This window comes from Chelonus insularis, unplaced genomic scaffold (genome assembly GCF_013357705.1).
Source record: "Chelonus insularis isolate UGA/USDA-ARS -01 unplaced genomic scaffold, ASM1335770v1 contig_339_pilon, whole genome shotgun sequence".
Lineage (NCBI taxonomy): Eukaryota > Metazoa > Arthropoda > Insecta > Hymenoptera > Braconidae > Chelonus > Chelonus insularis.
In genome coordinates, this window is record NW_023276505.1 from 105,742 (window position 1) to 127,014 (window position 21,273).

Sequence of the window (21,273 nt, forward strand, 5' to 3'; positions counted from 1 at the left end):
AAAGGTATATAATAATACGACTAAAAGGGTAACATTACAGAATTTTTTCATTCCTTAAGTATGAAAAATATTTACACTTAACTAACGCCTATAAGAACCTCAAGGTGACCAGATAATTTTAATTTTATAAAATGAAGATATGTTACTATCTATATGTTAGTTGAAAAATGACTGAATCTGTTTGTTAATAATGCTTGACTTGTTAATGTTTAGTTTCTGACTAATATGAGACTTGAGCTGACCGGACGTTTTCCCTATCAAATAAATTTATCAATTGACTTAATAAAAATATTAATTGATTTATAATTTTCTTCTAAGTTATTATTTTGTCATATCGTACAATATTATAATATGTAAATCAAAAAGTACATAAGAAATCAATTTTTGATATTTCGTGAATACATAATTAATGAAAAGTGAGTAAAGTGATAACCAATATACCTCATCAAACAGCAACATCGATCGATAGTGAAAAAAAATCTTAGAGAGGAGATAGCCATCAGCCAACGGTTATCAAGGCCATTAACTTGACTATATTCTACTTAGATTGACAACATGAAATTATTACCGGAAATAATTATCGAACTTTCAATGCTAACAATTTGCTAAACGATTAAGATTCATTGTTAATATTTTAATTAATTATTCTTATATAATTACAGGAAATGAAGCTAAGGTTTATTAAGATATTGCTATTGATATTGATTTATGATTAGTATTTTCAGGTCAATTACGCTACATCATACTTCTACTACACTGAGATTATTAATACCATAAATACTTATTACTTATATCAGTAAAAATTCTTTATAGCAGAAAAAACTAGTAAATTAAGGTGCCTTGAGCAAAATTCGATCGTTGTTTTTTTTTTCTTATGTACATATTACATAGTTTGTTGTCAATCATAGCCTTTTATTTATAGTTTTTTCCAAAATTTATCAATACTATGCCAAGAAATCGTATTGGAATTGATTTGAAAGAACTATGTAATACCGACAAATTGGCATGGTAACTAGAAAATAGTTAGCACGTCCTTTTTCATTTTTTGAGATCGAATATCTCAAAAAGGGTCGAAAATGAGAAAAGTGAGGTGATAAAAATCTTCGTTGCACTTTAAAGAATAAAAAATGTCCTATAGAATATTGTCGATTTTTGAATATTTAAAAAGTTATTGATTAAAATGTGCAGGCTCGAGCAGGCAAAAATTATTTATAACAAAAAAACACATTTAAGCGTACATTTTTTTGCCTGCGAATGGTTTTTTCGGAATCCTCGTATAATTTTACGTAAAGAAAACCTTGGTCCAAAATGGAAGGTTAGATTTGCTAATTAAATTACACCCTTACTGGACTATAATAGAATGTAACGCAATGGGAACGATTTGACAGATTGTTTTTTATATTATTAACTTTTTTACTCGTTTACATATGGCTTACTCAAATCTGTAAAATCAGACACAGATCGGTATACAAAAGTATATGGACCTTTGCGTGATTTGAAAATGATTCGGTTTAATTAAACACTCAGAAGTGTAAGAACTTAGAATAATCTAATAACCATAGAAATCGTATTCTATTGGAAATAGAATTGTAGGATTTAGGCCTGAACTTGTTAAAAATTTGGCAGAGATTGATTATTCAATTGAGAAGAAATTTCTTCTTTATCTAGTATCGTCAACAAAATGAGCTCTAAATTATTAATAAAACATAGATATTGAATTAACCAGATGAATTATGTTCAACATTTCTATTGAGTTTCATTTTGATAACGATTGTAACCTGATATTTACTAATGACAAGGGGATAAATTTTATGCTATAATAAGATACATATATTCTAGAATTTAATGCAAATATGTATTACATTACATACTTATCCAGTAACTTTATAAAAAGTTCACTAAAATATGATCATACATAAAATAACGATAATGATAATAAAATTGAAACAAAATTGAGTTTCTTTTTTCTTTATCACTAAATATTGCAATTAAAAAGAAAAATCATAAAATAAATATTTAAATTTAACAGCTGTCTGTTTTTATTATAAATAAGATCAATGGACCAGCTATAAAAGGTATTATACAAATATGTAAGTTTTTAATTTTCCAATAGGAAGTTATAGAAATAGGTCCGATTTTGCAAATTCCGAATTCTGACATATCTCCACGTTTGAAGGTCCCAAAAGTCGAATGAAAAATTTTTACAGAGTAGACATCTGTGTGTATGTGTAAGTATACGTATGTGCGTTCGAAATTGTTAAGAATAATATCGACGTGAGACCAATTACATTCGACACATAATTACGCAGCATAGAGCGGGTAAGCTTTCCATCAGAATCGCTCCAGTCATTTTCATACAGCATCAAGAAACTTAAGAAGTTGTACACTAGCTAAATTTTGGAATTAACACAAAACTACATATCCATAATGATAACCCCATCATTTCAAAATTTTTACTAATCGAAACAACTGCTGAAAAGTGTCCAGTACAGGCCATCACGTGCCGCTTGAAAGAAAAAATTTATTCAAAAAATATAATTTTTATAAATATAAAATAGATATCTCATACCACTATTGTGGTGAGTTGCGTAGGGAAGTCGTCATTGCAACAAAATCATCACAATATCTCTCTCTCTCTCTCTCTCAGATGTATTATGTTTCTTATGTCTCTCTCTCTCTCTCTCTCTCTCTCTAATACATGGTTGTGATAGGCTTTGCCGATAATTTAAATTTCGCGCTACGCTACATGGGTCGACAAAACAATTTTACTGATTATCGATGTATCAGACCAATCAATTTTCTATAATATCGGCCTAAAAATGTAACTTCGTTACAATACCCCTGCCCAAAGTTAAAGTTTGCTCCCCGTTTTCAGATCCCAAAGTGACGTATTCTATCTCGCAACAAAAAACACAAAATCGTCTGTGCGCATATCCAGACGGGTGTTGTGTTTCTCTGTAAAAGAGAGAACGTCACTTTTCCAACCCCAAAACAGACAACAAACTGGAAATTTTGTACGATGCAAAATAGTATGTTAGCTATAGGAGAAAAGTAAGATATCCTAACCAGGGTGTTCGCCACCCGCGCCTTCGGCTTGAGATGCATCGAGGACACGACATCACACTTTGTTCCGTTGGTAAACAATGTACTATCTTTGAAGAAGTCCTTTTTTTAAGTCCGATAAGCTCCGCTACTTCACTTTATCGAATTTATTTATTTTTATGAAGTTAAAGAAACAAGTGCAGTCGTAAAAAATAAAATTAGCATTTGAAGAACCACCTCATCTTTTTCGACTTTCTATGCTCAGAAGAGCTAAGCAAGAATGCCAAGACCAATTACTTAAAATTAAAATCCAAAACGTCCATGAAGGTTTTCACAACTTCATATATGATCCCAGCTTTGAGAGTGCCATCACATTTATAGGATTAAATCCATTCTTCATTCATTTTTTTCAAATGAGCAGATTGCAGTGTTTGAAGAGTGTCATTAGTCAAAAAAATCAAGTTTCCGAATGGAGAATTTTGTCCTTATCTCGTCTTGAACCAATGTGTCACCAAGATTAAAAACAAGGCAAATGCAATCCAAGCCCATTTTCTAAGATCATATTCGGCAATGATGACAATAAATAGAATATGATGAAATTTTTGATTCACATAGTTATTTGTGACAATAGGTTAAATATTCAGCTAAGGTATTCTTCTGAGCAAATAACGCTCTGCAGAAGTTAGTTATAACTTTTCTTGGGAGTAGAAAAGTGGATTTGTGAAAACTCCCAATATCTGCTAATCACAGTAAGCATTGTAGAATCGACGAAAAAAAAAATTTTTTTTTAAATACGATTTTAAAAATTATTTTTTCCAAATCGTATTACACGTAATTACCGAAGAAGGGTTGGAAAAAACCGGCGTAGAAGACGACAATTTCGAATGTTCCGGTTCTAAAAAAAGTACTTGAAGATTATAAAGGATTTCTTATTGACTACTAAATAATACGATTACAAAAAAAAAAGATCTAACGTAATTTATTTAAGCGTAATTTTATCATGTCATTTCACGCCATTGAGAAATATAGTAGAAAGTTATAACTAACTTCTGCAGAGCGTTATTTGCTCAGAAGAATACCTTAGCTGAATATTTAACCTATTGTCACAAATAACTATGTGAATCAAAAATTTCATCATATTCTATTTATTGTCATCATTGCCGAATATGATCTTAGAAAATGGGCTTGGATTGCATTTGCCTTGTTTTTAATCTTGGTGACACATTGGTTCAAGACGAGATAAGGACAAAATTCTCCATTCGGAAACTTGATTTTTTTGACTAATGACACTCTTCAAACACTGCAATCTGCTCATTTGAAAAAAATGAATGAAGAATGGATTTAATCCTATAAATGTGATGGCACTCTCAAAGCTGGGATCATATATGAAGTTGTGAAAACCTTCATGGACGTTTTGGATTTTAATTTTAAGTAATTGGTCTTGGCATTCTTGCTTAGCTCTTCTGAGCATAGAAAGTCGAAAAAGATGAGGTGGTTCTTCAAATGCTAATTTTATTTTTTACGACTGCACTTGTTTCTTTAACTTCATAAAAATAAATAAATTCGATAAAGTGAAGTAGCGGAGCTTATCGGACTTAAAAAAAGGACTTCTTCAAAGATAGTACATTGTTTACCAACGGAACAAAGTGTGATGTCGTGTCCTCGATGCATCTCAAGCCGAAGGCGCGGGTGGCGAACACCCTGGTTAGGATATCTTACTTTTCTCCTATAGCTAACATACTATTTTGCATCGTACAAAATTTCCAGTTTGTTGTCTGTTTTGGGGTTGGAAAAGTGACGTTCTCTCTTTTACAGAGAAACACAACACCCGTCTGGATATGCGCACAGACGATTTTGTGTTTTTTGTTGCGAGATAGAATACGTCACTTTGGGATCTGAAAACGGGGAGCAAACTTTAACTTTGGGCAGGGGTATTGTAACGAAGTTACATTTTTAGGCCGATATTATAGAAAATTGATTGGTCTGATACATCGATAATCAGTAAAATTGTTTTGTCGACCCATGTAGCGTAGCGCGAAATTTAAATTATCGGCAAAGCCTATCACAACCATGTATTAGAGAGAGAGAGAGAGAGAGAGAGACATAAGAAACATAATACATCTGAGAGAGAGAGAGAGAGAGATATTGTGATGATTTTGTTGCCATGACGACTTCCCTACGCAACTCACCACAATAGTGGTGGGGGATAGCAAAGTGGGCGGAGTCAAATAGTATAAAAGAGCTGGATTTTGCGGAGATTGTCACTTCACTTGTCTCCGAGGTACTAGACTGACGAGACCAACGAGAGTTGTAACTCGCGTTGTAAAACACCGAGTTGTAGATCTGGCTAAAAGGTTGTAGCCTTTCAGTTTCCCGGAGAGATGAAGCTTTCCAAACGTAGGACCTGGAGGGTTGTAGCCACCAGGATTAAACACGGAGGGTTGTAGCCTTCCGGCCAAGAATTGGTGCTCACGATTACGACCGTTTAGGAGTTGTAGCTCTTCGCTGACGAGTTTTAGCTCGTCAGTTATTTAGGCAAGGTTGAAGCCTTCCCTCTAGGAGTTGTTAGCTCCTAAAGTACCCCGGGACGAGTTGTAGCTCGTCCACACTTAGATAGGCTAGATAGGTCAGAGGGTGAAGAGTTGTAGCTCACACCCGTGTCCCTAGAAGAGTTGTAGCTCTTCGTTGACGAGTTGGAGCTCGTCGATTACCTAGGTAAGGTTGTAGCCTTCCCTCCAAGAGTTGTTAGCTCTCAGAGTATCCCGGGTTGAGTTGTAGCTCGACCAATTAGGGGTTAGGTTTAAGGGTAGACATTTTTGGGTGGGTTTTTATGATATCAACTTTCTCTCTCGAGTATAAAGGCATTTAAGTTAAAGTTTATTTGTAAAGCTGTACAATTGGAAATCTCAAATGGAATAAATATATATTGTAAATTGGTTATATAATAAAGTTGGAATTGGATTTTAATCTGTGTTTAGAGAAATTACTTTGTAACAAATCCGCCATAGAATCCTGGTCCATAAAATTCGATAATTTTTAAATTGGGGCGGGAATTTTCTTGAGGTTTCGCCTTAAGGAAATTTAGTCGTTACAGTATGAGATAAAATATACCAATATAGATTTTTCTTTATTTTTCATCAACACAATTGTGTATATGTATATTCTTCAATTTTTTTTTAACGTATTGCTGTCGTTTTATGAGTAATTCATAAACAAATAATATTGTGAGGATAGACAATATATTCCAGTGTACTTATACTGAGAGTTTCTTATAGTAAGGAGAAGACTTAACTATGAGCTCTCAAATGGAAAGTTATTATTACATAGTTAATCCAACGATTCTAATTATTTTTAATGTACATTTAAATCTAAGCAAATATTTTATTACTAATATTGTAATGTAATTGCAAGAAAATGAATAAATAAGTGTAACTGTAGAGCTACAAATATTAAATGCTACAGTTTTTGTAAATGTAAAAATAATTTTTAGTGATTAAAAAATTATACAATTTTTTATAATTTTATTTTATTCAAACATTTGTTTGTCAAAATGTTGCACATTTAATCCACCACCTTAGGAAAAAAAATTACATATTTGGATGTGGCATGAAAAAGTTGATAAAGGAAGCTAAAATTATTTCATCTATCTCTTAAAAAAAATTGCATAATCCTTTGATGGCTGGCTCATAGATCAATATGAATGTACATAGCATTGTATATTTCATTAGAATTATATAATACTTAAGAAGAAGTATAAATTAATGGATGTCTTTGGTAGAAATTCCAATTGTCTATTACTTGAGAACGTCTGTTAAGATATAAATAATTTATCATACGTATTATAGATACCATTAACACATTTGAGAGTGACATATATTTGAAATAAAATGCTAATGTTTGATAAATATTTAGAATCTAGAATACCAAGACAGATAATACTAGTTTTATAATGACTTTCAATATCAAACATTCAATGAATGAAAAAAAGTTTTTAGAGATGAAAAAAAAAAATAAATTTTAATTTATTAACCAATAACTTATTTGAAGAGAAATGATAAAATGTAATACTAGTCGTCATTTCTTATCGAGAATATCTGCTTTGAAAAATTGAGTTACAAGACAATTGATTGGCAATAGAAAAACATTGATGGCAATAGTAATAACGTATTATAGAAAAGAAAATAGTAATTTCTCAATTAATTAGTTGCAATAATGAAAAAAAAAGAAATGGAAATAAATTATTCTTCAAATATCATGATTTACATAAATGAATATTGCAATATTTGTTCATGACAATTCCAATAAATCTTCAAAACCATCCAAGTTTATATATACTTATGAAATCATTATGTAAATAAATGAGAACTTAATCAATTATATTTTCAAACGACGTAATGATAATTATGAAAATAATTATAATTATGCAGCTTATCTGGAATTTATAAAACAAAATCAATCAACAATTAATGTGTCAATTGTTCCTATAATAAATTATGTAATTTGTTCATCGAATCTGAAGAGATGTATGTATGTATGTATGTATGTATGTATGTCATACATACATATTGTTTAGATCTTTCAAATTTTTTGCTAATCTATCAGAAGTCAGTAGAAGGATAAATGAGCAATAGATAAATGGCCTATTACGGCGATAAGCCTTTGTGTTACACATTTAACTTATGTAACGATGCTTATATTAGTGATAGAAAGTGATGTAGCAGTTGTTTATTATCATTAGTTTTAAGTAAAAAATGAATTCGTCAATGAATAAAAACATGTTTTCCATTTAATTTTCTACTCATTGACGTAATAGTGATAAAATTTAATATCGACAAAAACAACTGTAAAAAGACGTGATTGAAAGAAATAAACAGAATTGCTTCAAGACCTCTGCTCCGAATATATTTTCAAGTATCCAAAGCTATCTTCCATCAAATACTCCCGAGAGTCTTGACCTACCTATCGCCTCCGGATGTTTTTCCTCTGCATAAAAAAAGGTCACATTTCACACATATTCATCAACCCATTACCTAATATTTCAAGAATGCTATAGATTTCTATTACGTTTACTTCCGTTCTTCCTAGTTTTATTTATAGTCATATTTTTTTATCATGCATGTAAAAGTTAAACTTCTTGATTCAAAGAAGTTTTTTCACCTATGTTTTTTTTTGCATTTTTATTCGAGAGAAGTAATAAAATTTCTCATTTCACGAAAAAAATTTTTTATGGAATAAAATAGCTGCGTAATATTCTCAAGATCCAGGCACTTTTGTGCTGTAGTCAAAGGGTTTATAAACAACTCGTTCACTTTCCTCTGACATTCAATACAGCTAAGAAGTGGAGTAAGTACTTGCATGGCGTATAATAACACTGGTTAACATTAACTAAAGTGAGTGAACATAAGATAGAGCATATATGCTCTATAGAGTAAGAGTATGGCGTGTATTTGTCAACAGTTTACGGCACTTACTGTATTGTTGAATGAAGTATTAAATTGCAAGGTCAACATTGCAAGTCATCATATTGATACTAATTTGAATGCTATTTATGCAATGGATAATGAAATAATTATGCTTTTGATAGGTAGAATTCAGTGTGATAGATGTTATATTATATGAGATATAATTACATGTATCTTATGAGTGACGTAAGCGAATTATGAAGAGCCAACAGACAGTAATAGTCTACTTCCGATTTCATAAGAATCGATAGTATCAACTATCCAGAATTCCAGTGCATCAAAGAGAATGTAGATAAATCGAACAGTATGCTGGGACGAGAATACTAATGTGTTACGTCAAATATGTTTACGTATATTACATATGTATCTTTTTTACTCTTTTGTTTTTGTTTTGTATTTATTAAAGCAGCGGTTCTTGCTACTTTCGTTCATCAGATTAAATTGAATGGCTTTGCATTGCTTAAGTATTTATCACATGTTTAACACTAAGCGTTTGAAGTATGTGGTAATTAGTATTAATTTCATTCATTTATAATGAAGATATCTTATTCAATTATTTATAGAAATGAAATAAATACTGAGTACATAAGTTTATTAAAGCACATATGTAAAATATATTCAGCAGTAAAAACCCAGCGTAAAGATAGTTTAACATTACAACGAATGCAAAATTTAACAATCCATTATCTCTATCTAAAGCTTATTAATAATCAAAGTATAGAATATGTAATAGCATCGCCAACTTGCTGGTGACTGAGCCTTTGTCCCATTTTTTTGTACTTCTCTGGCCTTGCTAGCCGTTGTGAGAAAATACTATTGATATAAACAAACTCAAATTATTAACCCAAATGATTAAAATGAAATCAAAGACTCAATTTCTAGTTTACATCTTTATTAGATTTATTATCCAGTGTAAGTTGACGAACTAAAACTATGTGTAGAAAATATCCTCTACATATTCAAACAAGAAATTTTCAAACCTAAAAAACTCATGATTTATAAAAAGATTGGAGATATTTAAAAAAAATATTATTTCAGTTTATTATAAATTTAATCATCGTTGTTATTTTATGAAATTTAATATACACGTATTTTGAAATTTCAAACATGGGTAAATTGGAAAGAAATGAGAATGATTATAATTATATATGAATTTCTAATTATTTTTTAGAAATAGACATTTAAATAGATTATTGTTTTCATTGTAATATCAATAATACCAAAAGTTCATACTGCAAACTTTTAATAGCAAAGAAAATAAAATAAAATTAGAACGGAATACACGAATATCAAAAAGGCTTCTTTCGAAATAATACAAATAAAATTTTCTCTATTGTTTGGTAACAAAGTTAATTATTAGAGTTATAAATAAATGAAATTCAATAATTGTATTGCATTTTCAATTCAACCTCTTGCTGTTGTACCATCGCAAATTAGCTGAATATAAATTTGTTAGAGAGAATTAAGAGCTTCAAAAATATTTTAGCTCTATGCGTCTGACACTTTCTATTTTATAATTATTCTGTGAATTTATGATTAATTTTTAATTTATGTATGATAAAATCAATATTTAAAAATAGGTCTGAGTACATTTTGTCTGTGCTAACACGAGGAACATTTCATTATTGCTTGTTAATAACAAATTAAAATTGTTATAAACAATGCATAATTTTCAAAATTTATATCTCGTCGTTAATTATATTATTTCGTCGAAAGAATCCAAATCGGTACGATATCCGCACTAGTTAATCGATAAACGCGACTCTTAACTGTTTATAACAAATTCACATTGTTATGAACAATGTGTAATTGTTGAAAATCATATTTGGTTGTGAACAGTAATGTATTGCCAATATCGACTTAATTTTAAATGAAATTAGCTTAAAAGTATTTTAAAGAGTTAATCTTTTCATTCATTTATAATTTTTTTTATAAAAAAAAAGCAGCTTTATCGAGTTCGTTTAAATTCCACTCAGGTCTTTTTTATATTAATATCTTTAGAATAAATTTTGATTAAAGTCGATATATCGATTCGGTCTTGAGATATCGAAAACGAAAAAAATGCTGACATCCGTCTATACGTACGTACGTTCGTTCACACACACATCATTCCTAAAATTGGTCAGTATGCTTGCAAATATCTTGAAACGTGGAGATATGATGAAAATTCAAATTTCATCAATCGACCCAATTACACTAACTTCCTAATGAGAAGTTAATGAAAAAACTTTTTAAAAACAATGGGAAAATGAATGATTAAATTTAGCTGGAAAATGGCTTTATTAAATAATAAATCGTGGGTTGAATGTTTCGTTTCATACTTCAATAATTAAAAAAAAATATTCGCAATTATCACAATCCTAAATATGCTTTAAAATAATGTAGGAGTATAAACATAATACATAAATAAATTACTGTCTCTCGTTTTTATCTTATATTCTACATGAGTTGATTCATAATATTTAAAAGGTTAAAAGAAAAATTCGGATCAGAGATTTCTTTCTTCCCATGTAATAAATAATAAAATTGTTCATTCTTTATCCTACATATTTTTTAATTTTATCTTCCTGCTTCCTTATCTACTTGAAACAGACTCACATTATCACAATGTTGCACCTTAGTAACATAGGAAGCTAAAATTCTAGTTTGGCAGATTAAATATTTAGGTAGATCAAAAAGTTTATGTCTAATTAGAAGGTAAATTTACAGAGAAAATAGAGCTTCTTATGTTCTTAAAGAAATTTCATTTGCAGTAAACAAATTTTGTAATACTTATTAGTTAAACATTAACAGAAAAATGTTTTTTTTTTTTAATTTTCATATTATATATGAATAACAAACTTTTCAAGGTGTTTGTGAGAGCATTGAAAAATGACAGTTGGTCAATAAACGTCCTTAAAACTTTTGTTTGATACTTCTAAAAAAGTTTTTATCCTTTTACATATATATGCAACACCTAACAGGCTGAGAAACACTTCCTTGAAACTCTAATTTTTTTTCTACTCACCAGTGCATGTTCAAGATGCTTCAATGTTGCTTAGTAAAAGTTGTCAACAAAAAGTAACTTTTATAACCATAAGGCCATACAACACAATAAGCATCAAATTAAATAGCTCACTTTCACACAGTAGAAGTTGACTTTTTTCAAATTTCTAACAGCAAACTTGGTAATTAAAAACCAATTAATTATTACTTAAGGGAAAGAGAATGAAAGCAAAAAATGCGCTAATCTTGGAGGAATTCTGAGGCTAAAAGTCTTTTTTGATATCGGAAACAATTTTGATTAACGATAATACGAATTTTATTTTAATATAAAATGAGTAATGTTTGACACGTGTGTCTGACACGTTTTCAACGGCCCCGAGACTCTCTTCCGACCTGCGCCAGATCCAAAGGCAGACTCTGTCCGTCGTGGCTTCCACCAGCAACTCAACCCACGGAGTTTGGACCGTGTGTGTTTCCCACTACCATACCATTAGCACAACGATCGGCGTAACCGTAACCAATGATGCTGACCCTGATTGATGTCGCCCTCAACTGTTTATCTATATATTTTTTCTCACTACATTTCTTTATTGCCAATAATCACTAATCCATGACATGGACTGGATTATGTCAAATTTATGTAATATTAGTAATTATTTAGTATAAAATGCTAGTAAAGGTTCTAAATAACTCATTGTTAAATTGTATTGAGAAAATAAAGAAATGAAAGAAACAAATAAGAAAACTGGTTGCTGAGTTGTGGGAAGTAGTAACAAATCCATAGAGGATCCAATGATTTAATTGGATATGTGTAGTGATATCTGTAAGAGAAACCGGAATTGGCCTTGAGGGAGAATGATAGACCACATGAGTACAAATGTAACTTTTTTATGGACTCCATTTATTGGAATCACATTTTTTTTGTTTATTTCAATTTTTTTAAGTTTTTATATGAATGCCTTTGTTTGTCAAGACCTGCAGTGAATTAGTCGATACAATGTTTTATTTATTAATGAAATTTTTTTTACTATTTAATAACTTTAGATATGTACAGTTTTTTTATTGCAGTCTCTATTCTCGTTGACCTTAAGCATTATGTGGCATTTAGTATTTTGAATAAAGAGCTTTATTTTTTTGCTTTCATTCTCTCTATCATGCCTTTCTTTTGGTACACATTTAATAGCTTTTTGTTAAACAATATAAGTCATAAATATTGAATGACAATGATTTTTCCTGTTATAATCAAGAGAAAAGATCACTTTTTTTGGGATAGAGATAATATTTTTTATTAAATATATAAAACATGAGATATATTTTTTATAAAAAATATATTCATTTTCTTTTGTTTGAAGGAAAAATATGAACACAGAGAAAAACTCATCTATTCACATCATAAGCAAAGAGAAATATAAAAAAACTGCTTTATTATCATTATAAGAATTTTTATAGTAATATTGAAAAAACAATATAAATTTGTATTCTAGATAGAAGTTATTTTTACCATCTTTCATGAAAATTCATCCAATTTTTTCAATTTCATTATTTAAAATGAAATAAAATTTCAACGAATTATGCCATTCGAAATATACTGATACCATATGTAATTACAGCAAAAGGAGTCCAATTACACCAATTTATATCAAACATTTCGAAAAAAAAATTTAAATATATATGGACGTCAATGTATATACAAATTGTGGGTATATTAAGTCACTTACAAATAAATTTTTTTTTTACTTATCAAACGTAAGTATAAATATGAAAAGAAAATGTATAACATTATTTAAACTCATTGAGTAATTCGAATTTTATTTTATCGTTATCGCGATATTTTTCGAGAAGAAGGTGATGTTAGTAAATTTGCATAAATTTGTTGAAATATGTTGCAAAAAATTAAAGCGATAACTGGTACTAACTTACTGACAATAAGTATATTAAACCTTGACCAAGAACCAAGAATAAGACCTTGCTGCACGAAAATCATAAAAAATCTTGAGCTCATAGATTGTCTGATGTTGATGTTGTCGTAAACACGCGAGTTCTCAGACCAATTTTATATTTTATTTCATATAAATTTAAAACCTTCAAATAACCACTTGAGAATATTTTTTTCCACTCAACTTATTTACTGACATTGAAATTTCTAGGGGAATTAACTTATTATTCTCAACTTGATGCTTGAAGCCAGTCGTGTTATACGATAAGTGCAATTAAAAAATAAACAGAAACCAAAAAGCAAATTATACCTCGGTAACTTTAATTTTCGTTTTGAAAAACAATTATTCAATTACATAAATCTCTCCAATTATTCTGCACTAATACTCATTGTCTAGTTGCAATATGTTAAACTATTGATAAAAAAAATCATTTTATCATATATTTACAATTCGAGCAGCTTATAATGAAATATCAACTGTTTTTATTTAAAAAATTAACAATGGCTTACCATAAAACCATAATCACACTTAATCATTTCGATATTGAAATGTTTTTAGTTCAAATTCAACACTCACTAGTGAAAGTGGTGTTAATTTTTAACTCAACTTAATACCAAAATGAACGAGTTTGAGTAAAAAATACATTATTTGATGAGCTAGCACGCACGATAGCTGTGAATTTCATCGAAATTAGTTTATTTTTAGTAATTACATTAAATAAAGCAAATAAACATAAAGAATCTTGTTTTTTAATGAGGTCAAGATAATCTAAATTCCATCAAACAATAGCAGATAATAAATTTTTCATTGTTAGTTATATTTTATACCGTCAATCTTTCATCACGAAAACAGAGAAATTAGTTGGTAGAAATAAGTAGCAAGTTTACTCAAAGTTTAGTTTCTGAATAATATTTACTGGGCAATAACTTGAATGTTGGGTAAATAAATACAACTAGTCAATAAATGAATGAGAAGGAATATGAAAACTACAAAAAGTGCATAGATGACCTGCAATGTACAAAAATAGATTCTTTAACAGCCTAGCTTTGATGTGCTTTAGTCATGTGTGTGAAACGTGGCGCTAAAACCATTACAAGCTTAATGAAGCAACGGTTTTCGTTTTTTCAATATCGATAAATGAATGCCTTTACTGAGGACTTGGGCTTCTGTGAAAGCACTGAACTGTTCCTACTATTTATTGCATTTTTTCAATTGAGCATTTTAATAATCAACACTTCTACGGTACGAGCACAGAAGTAATGAATTATAAATGAAATTTTATTGAACGGCAATGATGTAATAGATTTATCATTTGAGTAACTATTCATATTATTTGAAACATTTATCTATTTTTCGCTAAAACAAATGCAGATATTTGGTTGAATACTATCGAAATTATCGATATAATTGTCGAAAATTTCATAGCTGCATTCTTGTGCTAAACTAATTCTCCAACATCACGGTACAAATATTTTCATTCGTAAATTTCATTATAACTTAATAATGCAAATATTTTTCAAACTGAATGGGAGTTATATTTTTGTTTATTCATCGATTGATTAATAGTTTAACAGTATGTAATTATTACTCCAATGTAAGATTCCAGCGCTACAAATAACACCCACGGTCAGTTTTATTGATCCGATGATGAGCGTTGTGGTAAAAATATCTATTTGCATGTCGATACACGTAAATATATAGTATTGAAAACGAAAGTCACAAAGTGAAAGAAAGAAGGAAATTGAAATGAATTAGATAATAACTGCTTGTTATTGTATCGTGTGATGACATCCTTGAAGAAAATGCATATAATCATGATACTATCACCGTTATTTTGTCATGTTAAAAAAGGGAAAAAGTGGGACACTAAAATATGAAATTTTTTTAGCCATCTTTTTGATAGGATGTGAAATTAACATTTTATTTACTCACCTCGGGATATCACCAATGTGTGGGGGTCGACTTTTGCGGGGGCAGACTTCACTCCAACCATTGCATGCTACAACACAAATGTTATTTGTATGTCTTAGACGGTATTTAAAAATAGATAGGACTTTTTGTTGCTAGTAATTATGCAAATATTTTTTTTGGGTCATTTAAGTTGACCTTTACAGCTCATTGTGAATTGTAAATACAAAACTATATATTTTTTAGGGATTATGTTCAACATTAGTAGAACTATTATGAGAAAAATTTTGCTATTGAGCTCAAATAAAAGCTTATGTATGCTCCTTTTCTGATTTTATCCTCAGTTCTCTCACTGCACAATTTGAGAGTCTGGCTTGGTCGACAAAGCTATTCTGTATGCAAAGCAGTGAACTGAGGACGAGAAGGAGCCTTGGCATTTGCTCGGATGCACGTAATGGCTTCTGGGATGTTAATGAGGTTTCGAAATTTAACAGCAACCTACCAATATCACTGTAATTCGTTGCGCAACTCTGCGGATGTTAGCCATAATCATAAATTCAAGTATCAATAATATGAAAGTACAATGAAAAATTTTATTCTATCTTTGATTGTATTTAGTCCAGCATAAAATAAGAAAGTCTGTCAAATGCAGGACTATGTTTTTATTTGAACATAATAAGTATAAAATAGAATATTTAATAATGGCAAGTCTATCAACTTTGTCGTTGTTATTTGAATGTTTTAATTATTTTTTTTTAAGTACGACTGTAAAGGCAACAAAAGACAATTTAAATGCTTTGTAATGACTCTAGGCTAGAATGACGATAAAATTAATTTCATGATTCACAACATGGTTAGTAGCTAGAACTTTGTAGTTTCATTGGAGTTATTATGCTCAGTAAATTAATGAACAAGCGAGATATTCATCATGACTATCACAACATTGTCCTCTGACACTCTGTACTTGCATATTTCAGAATTCGCTACAGTAATTAACGATAATAGGACTTTTAGTATGATTACTTATAATTAAATTATGACATATTATCCATTGTAACCACTTGACCATTAACTACCTACGTATTTTTTAGTTTTATCTCTAAAAAAATTTCCCAATATGTTTTCAATTTATTTTAATTAGTACATGGTCTCTAATATTATTCATTCTATTTATTAATTATTAGTACAGTGAAAAAATATTTACTCTATGGAAGAAGATTTAAACTTTTCATTATTTTTTTCAGCTATAATCAAAAACTAAAATATTTTTTTAAGTGTAATTAGCTAGAATTAATGAATCTTCTTAAGTGCTTGTCATTTTTTTTTCACTCGAGTATAAAATATAACATGAATCTACTAGATTAAAACATAATTTACTTTTCATACAAATATAAAACATTGTAACAATGTTTTTTATCTATCAAAAAGAAGAATATCACTTTCAATCGATTTATTTGTTATTTAATATTGAAATTATTTGTTTTGATAATTAATAGTAAGAGTAAATTCTATCAATTAATTTAACAATTTTTATCCACTGTTGATTGATGGCATTCTGTAAATGTGAAATCTGTGCAATTTTTCTATTTTACTAATCAAATATCTACTCAAGGACACCTCAACTTATTTCAATTCTTTTCCCTACACGGAGAGAAGTTTTTCACTAAATGGAAGTGCAAAAATGACAAGTGCACGTTTCGAAATTTATACGTAAAAATACTTCTATTCGACAGTGAATTTGGGGTTGTCGTAAGTAATTTTGGAGTTACCTTAAGTAATTTTTTTACTAAGACACCTTTTAAGTCTTAAGTTAACTTACAAGAACTCAAAATTTACTATCGAATAGAAATATTTTTATTTATAAATTTCGAAACGTGCACTTGTCATTTTTGCACTTCCATTTAGTGAAAAACTTCTCTCCGTGTACTGATCATACTACATAGATTAACAGTAGAACCACTCTAAAAGTGAGAAATTTTTACCGGAAGAATCTCTCTGAGAGCTAAACCCCTTCGGTGGTTTTCTATCCCCACTTTATGTCTAAGTATTTCTATTTCTTTCATACAAACTATCTTTCTTACTCTGCGCAATCTATGCGCAGAAGTAAAAAACGGTATCCATATTAATTCGAATTCAAATTTTGCCGGTCTCAAAATTCAGTTTGATTAGGCAATCTGTCTTGAGAGTGGGAGAAAGCTCGACGGAGAAATTCTCACTCATAGAGAGGTCACCTACTCACTCTTAGAGAGGTCCCTCTTAAAGGGGTTGTACTTTAACATATTTTGAGGTCAAGCTCATTCAAAGTGTGACACCTACACTAAATAATTTTTAATTGAGTAGAAAAATATTCTTTTGCTTTTCGAATAAATAAAGATGCAAAATCCGAAGGTTGATGAATCATTCTTTCCTGATTACCAAACACTGTCAATATATTTGAATGAACACATTTGATACCGAAAAGTAAAATAAAGTCTATAAATACCAAGAAATAAACTCAAACTTTTTACAATATAAAGTTAAACTTCGATAAGTGTTTTCAGAAAGTAATCATTCTTAGATCTACTCTAATTTATTACAAAACTTTATTCTATATACTTCGATTAATAAAAATAGCATATCTTAACATATGTACTTTGTCTGTATTGACAGAATGTATTTCATGAATAAATGAAGTCATTTGAACAGAGCATTTTAAAACTGGAGATAAAATAATGATCATACTTTTGCCAATAAAAGTTTATGAATAAAAATAAAATTAACATAAAATAATTTAAAAAAGTTGAATCATTTTTCTTCAAATGTTTTTACAGTTATGTTTTATCTGGTGAATACATTATTTTTTATTATTGAATATACGTGAGTCATATCTATACGATAATGATGATAAATATGAATATTTATATTGATTTATAAAAATCACTTTTCTATGAAAATTGAGTAAAATTGTCTGTTACAGTGAAATAAAGTCATTTTTTGTGTATTCATTTGACTGAATCAATAAATTAAATTTTACATTATGATTTAATCATTTAGTAGTAAAATATTTTATTCTAACAAATACTTATAAAAAAATAATTAAATGAAAATCAGTATTTATTTAAAGACGATATTACTATTTGCTCTGTCGTAAGATGTGAAGAATTATAGTCTGGAATGATGTGAGTCAACATTTAAATGAAACAGAGCCCCGGATAACATTGGATAGGGAAATTGCTAATCTCAATCTGACAATGAAACATCCGTATTATCTCAGCAATATTCTTGTTCCTTCAATTGTAAATTTATCCAACCCTATTAATCATTATTAGACAAGCTGTAGAAAAATTTTCAGTGCTTTTAAACAGGCGAATTTTCATGAAATTTTCAAAAAACGATAATAAGCAAACATTATAATATAATCAAACTATAAATCTGGCAAAAAGTGACGTTGAATAATCTTCGAAGCTCAAAGATCTTTTAGAAAGAGTGAAAAAACATTCCCTCGAGGTTTTACACCTAAATGACATTTTTACTACGACTTTGCAAGCAGGACTTAAATATAATGAGACCTTGAAGAACCCTCCTACTCTCTTTAGCCATTTTTCACTTTTTTATCTTCACGTCTGTGACTATCTAGCTTTTGGAACAATACAAGTAGAAAAAAAACTTGAAACATACCATGTCAAATAATTACTGAGACTTTTTGTCATGTCTCAGAGAAAATTTGCAACATGACTTCTACCATATTATGCATTATTCCATCGGAAGATATTATTCCAGTAGAATAAATACGTACTCAGGATGCAATTTCTTTTCATCATACTATCAAATTAAAAATTCAATCCTTTTTTACATACCAATGTAAAGATTTCTTTCATAGAAAATTGTTTCATTCCCTAAATAGGTTGATTTATTATAACTGTTCAGTAGAACAACAAAATCCTTGAACAAAACATTTGCAATTCAAATCAAACTGGATCTTCAGAGATGAAATTCTCGACTAAAAAGCGCAATCACTGTTTAAATGAATGTCAGAACATTTATATTTGTAATTTTCTCTGAAGTAGCAACTTGAAAAACTTGATTTTAATTGAAAAAATATTATTTTAGAAAAGAAAAAGACAAAAGAAAAAAATCAATTTCACTCAGGATTGGAATAGAATGTAAAAGTTGAAAAAAATGTAAAAACTCGCCAGTCTTTTTTCAAGTAAATTGTTCGATTATTCCTCTGATATTTTTCGGGTGATATAAAGTCTATTGGTGACTTTAAAAAAATACAACAAAAAATTAATCTTCAATGTCTTTGACAACAAATAAAAATTTTTCTTTAAAACTTTCTAATAATCGTCTATTTTTGTAAATGTCAAAACTTTGATGTATGAAAACACCCCAACAAATTTTCGATTAAAGTGAAATTGAAAGGAAATGAGAAAAAAATAGTTTTTAGAGATAGCATGGTTTTTGTCGTGTGGGATGTCACATAAATTTTTTTTTTCTGTCATATCGTATAACTCATGGTTTGATCCTTCTATGTGATGAAAATGTAATTTCCTGAAGCATTGTCGTATTGAGGCTGTCACTAGAGTTAAATCGTTGTAATGTAAATAATTACCATAACAAATTTAGAGAACATAAATTCGTCTGCTCTAATAATTTCTACATGAAAATACACAACTCTTAATAAAAATAAATCTAATAAATAAATAAAACTATAAGAATAAAAATCAACGCCTCCTCGACATAAATGGTTGTAAGTTAAATTAAAAAATTTTAATCGCATTAACTGATAAAATAAATTTTTGTAAAATTGAATACTGTATTATTGATGGACATTTAATTTTCTTTGACAATCAAAAAGACTAAGTGACAATAAAGAGCTAAAGTCAAAAGAGAATATAAATAATTGATATAAATAAAAAATTCTCTTTACCAACCTTCTGTCGCTGTCATGTTCTCTCCAAGCTTCATTTCGATGATAAAGTTATTGCGATTTCAATTTCAATCCTTTTAGCTAGGAATACACAATAGTATCAGTGCTTGAAATTTTGAATTTATTCCGTTTGGTTACATACTCACTACCTAATGACCAATTTTTTTTATCAATAATTTTATTCAATTAAAATTTCAGAAAGAAGTCTTCAAATTTATATAATTTTTTGATATTAATATTCAGTATTGCATATTCTTGGAATAATTAAATCTTTCAAGAGGGTTTTCGTCTCTTCATTAGATGCAGAGTTCGTTAATGAAACAAGCATCAATAATGCATGATTTAGTTCCAATACTTTCTTTTTTAGCTTCACTTTTTGTGACGAAAGTGATTATTAATTACATTAGTATCCAACTAATTCCCATTTACTGATTAAATATCCGATAAATCTCTGTCTCTTTAAATTGTATTTTTAGTTGCACTTGAATACTTTCAATTAAGCACTGGTGTTAAAAATGTAATGCAGTGGATCAATTTTGTTTGATGAATTACTACAGCCACGTTATTTTTTAACAAAAATACTGTCTATTTACATATTTCTTCTAATAATTTTTTCATCAATTATTTAACATATTTTTCTTTTTTCCTTCGTGTTCTTCCGTCATCATCTCGAATGCGTTGTTCTTTGGTTATATCTCTATTTGATTTTATGGAACAATTGCAGTAGTTTCGTATTGCATTGTCTTGAAACTGTAAAATAAATGTATATTTTTGTGAAAATCATTATTGTCTTATGTTGCTATAAAATGCTTTAAAAATGAGATAGAAAATGTAAATGACCATGATGATGTGATGAATAGTAACAAAACATCGATAAAATATACTATAGATCGGCTAACATTTCACATATGTTGACCCAAGTGCGCCCTACATTCTGACTATAAATTTCATCTATCACTTATTATTTTATTTTTTTCATGTAATTCTTAGTAGAGATATATCAGTCTCGATATACTAGAATATATATTAC

General features: G+C 29.1%; 1 protein-coding gene across 1 annotated transcript in view; it reads right to left on the bottom strand.

Moving 5' to 3' along the window:
* Positions 1-21,273, bottom strand: part of LOC118066338 (uncharacterized) — a 43,319-nt gene that overhangs the window by 17,391 nt on the left and 4,655 nt on the right. The window contains exons 2-3 of the mRNA XM_035082298.1: positions 20,248-20,993; positions 15,359-15,425 (exon numbers count right to left, since the gene is read on the bottom strand). Coding sequence (XP_034938189.1) covers positions 15,359-15,425; positions 20,248-20,281 — 101 coding nt within the window. The 5' untranslated portion in view covers positions 20,282-20,993. The remainder of the gene's footprint in view (positions 1-15,358; positions 15,426-20,247; positions 20,994-21,273) is intronic.